Source organism: Euwallacea similis, chromosome 7 (genome assembly GCF_039881205.1).
Source record: "Euwallacea similis isolate ESF13 chromosome 7, ESF131.1, whole genome shotgun sequence".
NCBI lineage: Eukaryota > Metazoa > Arthropoda > Insecta > Coleoptera > Curculionidae > Euwallacea > Euwallacea similis.
In genome coordinates this window covers 2,708,497-2,714,496 of record NC_089615.1, presented here as the reverse complement: position 1 = coordinate 2,714,496, position 6,000 = coordinate 2,708,497, and the positions used below count along the sequence as shown (strand labels likewise).

Here is a 6,000-nt window from a genome sequence, read left to right as displayed (position 1 = left end):
GCGTTTAAACGTAGAAATACCAGCAGGACTTCACTGGTCATAGATTAAAAATTTATGAATTCGTTTAACTGAAAAGAATAATTGAGGAGAAGATTTCAATTATCATAGTGAAATGAATTTTGATAAAGTAGAAGCGAATTGGGACTTTTTGGATCCTTAAATAGCAAAACAGTCGAGAAATTACTTTTATTAAAATCCGGAGGACTTCGCTCTCTTTTGGCAAAAAAAGCACCTGTCTTAATAAATAACGCGGTAGCAAATATATTTTAATAATAATAGTAACATTTTCTAAACGTTCTCATCATACGCTAAGTATCAGGAGAGACGTATTTCTTAATTCTAACATCTCCACCCAACATTTTCTGGAAGTACGTGTCCCTTTTTTTCTCCATGGTCCCGCCTATACTAGCTGATTCGTGACCACTTCCACCGGCATATGGAATATTTGTCTCCTGAACATTGGACCCTGAACCGGTAGGCTGGTAAACTACTTCATGGTACACATTGGCAGCTTGACTTTCTTTTCCTACATAGTTGTTGATGAAGCCGCCTCCACCACCTCCTCCTCCGTAACCACCTAATCCTCCTGATCCTCCCCCTCCTCCTGCTCCACCTCCTCCTCCTCCTCCGTATCCACCTCCGTTGTAACCATGGAATCCTTGATTTCCTGAAAGGGATAGGATTAAGTGAAAAATGTGTTTAGAAAGACAAATTTGGCAAATTATTCAAATCAATGGTTTACGTGCATTGGTAGGCATACAGAATTGTCCTCAAAATAATTGAACAAATAAGTTTCATGCATCTTTCATGTGATAAGAGAGTTTATGTATAGGGTGTTTCAGTTTTAACATGCTGCTTCCAGTGGGTGGTAAAAAATGGCTAGATAAGATTACTTCTTAAATAAATATTATCTCAAATATTAACCAACATACAGAGTGTTAAAGCTTAAGTTTAAACTTTTTTTTCTTTGTCGCTACTTTAATTTTTAATATGTTTTTTTCACATTTGAGGGGCACATTTCGTATAAGACATACATGTCCATTAAAGAGCAATGGAGTACAGATGCTTGAACGTAATTTTTGCTTTTTTGTTCATCAATAATATCGAATATGACTGTTTTGCTGTACGCTTCTGTTTCATACTGGACTTAAACCATCCATATCCAATGCGCTTCTTCTTACCAAAATCTTTTCCTGAAAAATGGACAGGCACATGGTGACTAGGGAACCCGTGCTGTTCCACTTCAATTATTTCAGGGCCGTGGTTTCCTTTCAACTTCAAAAGTAGGAGAAAGAATGATATCAGCAAGGCTGCTTTGGCCACGAAGAGAGCTTTGAGGGCTATGAGTTTCGTCAAACCTAACGCTCCGGCGAGGAGTATGGCCGCTTTGTAACCTACCACCATGGGAATCATGTAATGTCCATGGTCGCCGCCTCCTTTCTTCCCTCTGCCTAGAACAGTACTGCATTTATAAACTGATAGATCGAATATATAGGAAAAGAATTGCAGTTATTTTTTTAAAGTTGTAGTATTCTAGATATTTTAGAGAAATTGAATTATCTCACTATGTACCTAAAATCGGTTTGATTGGCTTAAAATATTCGACAAAATTTTTCTAAAACATCAAGTAAGACATTTTTTTTTAAAGCAAGAGGAGTATAGTTCCCTAAAATGGTTTCCTTAAACTGTAATTATTTCTTCGCTTAATTGACTTACTAACTCCGCTAGTTTCTGACAAATAATCGAAAAAACCTCACCCTGTATACTTCAACCAATTATCATGTTAACAAAGCATCCTTACAATTTCAAATATTGTGTAAGTAAAAACCATTAGCAGTTAAACAAGATTTGATTAATGATCTAATGGATGGGATTCAGCAAGTCTTGTGGCAAATGTACCTAGCTACTTTTACTAGTTGGTATGTCAATATTTGGAAAAATCGGAACACATTTTGCTAGCAAATAAAAACAAACAAATAGACAAAAACGCTAAGAGATTTGCATTATTAGAAATGTTAGAAGGCCCAGTTATACAGTCATGGTTCAAAAATCGGTGCAACTGAACCAGAACTGGTACTTGAAACACCTCATAAGAATAACTCTGCGGTGAAATAAATTCCATTTGCGACACTTGGTGATAGCATGTTATTTTTATGGGGTGATTTAACTATTAATCCTCCTTAGAGCTAGGCCTTAGTAATTCTTGTCCAATACCTAGATGTGTTCATGCTTGTTTTCAGGCTTATGATTATTTACGCATTTAAAGAGTGGACCTTTGTGTAATTTTGACATAAAGTGTGAATGTAAATTGAAAATACTGTCATCAGGAAGAGTAGCTGAAAATACTTTATAGCCGCATTTTACTTTCAAAAGTGAATTTAGGTAGAAGATATAATCAAACACAACTGTGAATAATAGAGGCCACGAATAATCTTATGGTGACAGCCACTGGACTTGCCGCGTCCTGCAACTTTACCTTCTTCCTCATTATCCACATTTTTCTTTAGGTAAAAGTCCAACTCCACTCCATCACTTTTAGCCTTCCCGACACTGACACCGAACAGATCACCGAGATTCAGATCTAATGAAAGACGTTCCATCAAGGGTGTATTATTTTCCTTGCTGCTATCATTAATTTTCAAAACTATTCCGTACCCCAAGTCCCAGCCCTTCGGTGAGATAATGTCCTTTAACCACACTTGACCATCAGCGTTTGCAGTTGTAATTACCACTACTAACACTAGACATATTGCGCGCATAATTTCAATCAATTTTGTGGTGTTTCCACACCTATTTGAAATATAATTTCAATTTAAATTTGAGGTTGAAAGAGCTTCAATTGGGGTTTAGAAGCAAAATAACTAAAATAAATGAAACGCAGTTCTTTATATCTTCTACGGCAGGTAACCAACCCTGAACGTTGGCGTGATTTCTTGTTGAACATGTAGGTACCAGGTTTGTCTAATTTAAAAAGATCTATCATGTGTATAAAATTAGCTGATTTTACGAATGCGCGCATATATTAATCTGGAACGACTTGCGTGTGTTTCGAGGTGTAGTTTGCATCTCTAGAGACAATTATTATTGACCTCAGACTGTTCAACAACGTGGCTTTTGATAGATATTATTTTGAGGAAAATTCAACCCATTAGAGCCTCTATTATAATGCTCTAAAAGTAGATTTCTGCAAGCCGCAATACGACATACTAAAACTCAACATAATTAATTATGCAAATGGTCGAAAACGACATTTGGCTTTATACCTACACCTCTATTTTGAATGCATTATGATGTTTGTAAATGCCTGTTATTCGTGACATAACAGCATATAATGTTATAGCAAAAATATGTGCATTTCAGCCCTCAGAGAAAAAACCGGAATCCATTTAACAGGGAACATTTCCATGCAAATTTCAGGTTTATGAGGAAACATGAAGTTGGTTTGTAGCTCGTTTTGTTGGGTAATTAATTCATTAGCTCAAAGTTGCAGATTTTCTATCACATTCGATAACATGGGAAAAGAGCCTGTAATTGACAAATTGCCGCACTTCCTCTTAACGATAACGGTCTGAATTCTTAAACTTACATGGAAGCTTGAGAATTCTAGTGATTAAATGTCGTAAACACGTAAGTTTAAAAGTTTATAGTTACCTACTGACCTATTCTCACATTCTTGAAATTATTATCATCGGCTGCTGAATCTAGACAGTCTTCCTGGGGCAACTTGTATATTCTCAAAGTATCTGTAAATAGTGTTTGAGCGTTGAAGGTTCATCGAAAATTTAGCACCTCTGTTGGTTTCACTTTAAATATATTATGTGAAGGAAGCTAAAGTGAAAACAATATACGACCGCAAGGCTTGTTGGTTGTGGAATATTTCACTTCATTCATGATACATTCTCCGGTGAGCTGTAGGGAAGCAGTGGCGGCGCAAGGCTCTGGAAATTCTGGCAACAGAATTGAAAGTCGACAAACTTAACCCGTCATTATTGTGTTTTAAGTCGGACTCAATCATCTCTCGAGCAGAAATCTGCGAAGGTTTGAAGTAAGCAGACATACCAAAACTTGTCTTTCCTGTTGATGTTATTGGGAGCAATTAAGGTGTGCCGAATAGATCCTCTGAGCTATTCGGATTTAAAAATATTGGTAGGGACAGTAATAAATACAAAAATAGAATAGAACAAGAATTGTACTGCATGATCTTTGGGAGTCGTCATTCGTTCTGCAATGGAAAATCCAAAAAGGCCTAAACTAGACTAGAAGATTGTTTTCGGAGACCCCTGTCTATCCATCCACGCCCTACGTGAATACAAGTTTCTACAGGATGTTTTTGGCTAAGTGCCTATTAGAAGTTAAAGCTACACTGGAGTACAAAATTGACCGGACACTTAGATTTTTCCAGAAAACAAGCATTAAAAATACTTACAGTGCTACTAGTTGAAAGTTTAATAAAATTGAATTGGGAAGCTAAAATTTTTCATACATTAGGAAAAAAGTGGAAAGAATGAAAAAGGAAACAATACTAACTAGCAAAAAAAAGAAGAAAATTTACGGATCAATGCGACAAATTCCTTCTAAGGAATTTGCTCCCATTCGTCATAAAGTGCCTGTTCCAAGTCATTTATGGAGTGAAACTCGGCATAATTACAACGAAGACGTCGATCTAGAATATCCCATGCATGTTCGATCGAGTTCGAGTCTGGATTGCTCGGGGGCCACGCAATAAAGGAATACCAACTTCATCCAAATACGCTCACATTGCCCTTGCAAGGTACAGACTAGCATTGTCGTGCATTAAACAAAAATTTTCAACGATAAATAGTGCACATGACATTACATGTTCTTTCAAACATTGTTAAATTTTTTTGTTCATCATTTAAATTATCACCATGAATTGTGACAAGTTCTTTATGTATCTCAAGGAAATGCTTGCCCACACCTTTATACCACCACCGTCAAATTGATCTCTATCACAAAAACAACATTTGGCAAAACGCTCACCAGCTCTTCTCTGAACTTTATTCCACCCACTCGATGAACATCTGTTGAATTTGGATTCAACCGTGGAGAGTATTGCATCTCATTCCTTAACCTCTCAATGAAGATGTTCGTGAGCAAACTGGAAACGCTTTTGCCGGTGATCTTTAATGAATAAAGGTCACTTAGTAAGGCTTCTGGAATTTATTCCATATTCATTTAAGCATCTACGAGTCGTATAAACAGAAATAGCGTTCTATAGACGTCATTTAATCGATACACAAATGCTGGAGCTGACCAGGTGCGATCTTCAATTAAATTTGCGATTCTTGGTCTACCTTGTCCTAGCCTTCTGGTGAATTGTCCTGGTTCTCGAAATCATTGTAATGAATCTAATTTAGTACTTTGAGGAATTTTTCAGGCATTTGCTATGTAACAAAAACTGCGTCCATCATCCTGCAAGATAACAGCTTACGCTACTTGTTCGCTTGTCATAATTTTTTTGTTGTAAGAATAAGAAACTGAAAATTGTGTTTTCACTAGAAACAAATTTGTTGAAACTAAAAATGGCACAAAAACTTACAATACTGTTGCTTAATTTTAGACGCCTATTTCGACCTGATATGCAACAAACTGTAATGTCTTGAGTTTTTCTAGACTACACAGGTAAAAGTAATCTAAACAATTTGAAGTAAGAAAAATTGTTGTGGCTAATAAAACACAAATAAGATTTGAAAAAAATCCAAAACTTTTTTTAATGTATAAAATATATAAATTTTTTTTTATTTAAGCGTTTTTAATTTAAGCGTCTGGTTCATTTTGCACTTCAGTATAGAAAATTACAATTTGGTATGCAGTTATTCGAGCCCAAGTTCTATTGATTAAAATAGTTTTAACATGGCCGCACTTTTAGAAGTAGCAAAAATTGATAACAACTTTATTATTTTAATTGAAATAACTATGTTTTTCATTTTTTTTAATGATTCCATGTTGAATTTCAGATCAACTTTATATGTATAACAG

General features: G+C 35.7%; 1 protein-coding gene across 1 annotated transcript; it reads right to left on the bottom strand.

Moving 5' to 3' along the window:
* Window positions 1-207: 207 nt before the first annotated feature.
* On the bottom strand, window positions 208-3,014 carry LOC136409977 (uncharacterized). The gene is made up of 3 exons (XM_066391866.1): window positions 2,477-3,014; window positions 1,182-1,451; window positions 208-667 (listed from the first exon to the last, which is right to left on the bottom strand). Exons 1-3 carry the CDS (start codon window positions 2,757-2,759, stop codon window positions 309-311), a joined length of 912 nt encoding a protein of 303 aa, XP_066247963.1. The 5' UTR covers window positions 2,760-3,014; the 3' UTR covers window positions 208-308.
* Window positions 3,015-6,000: the final 2,986 nt, after the last annotated feature.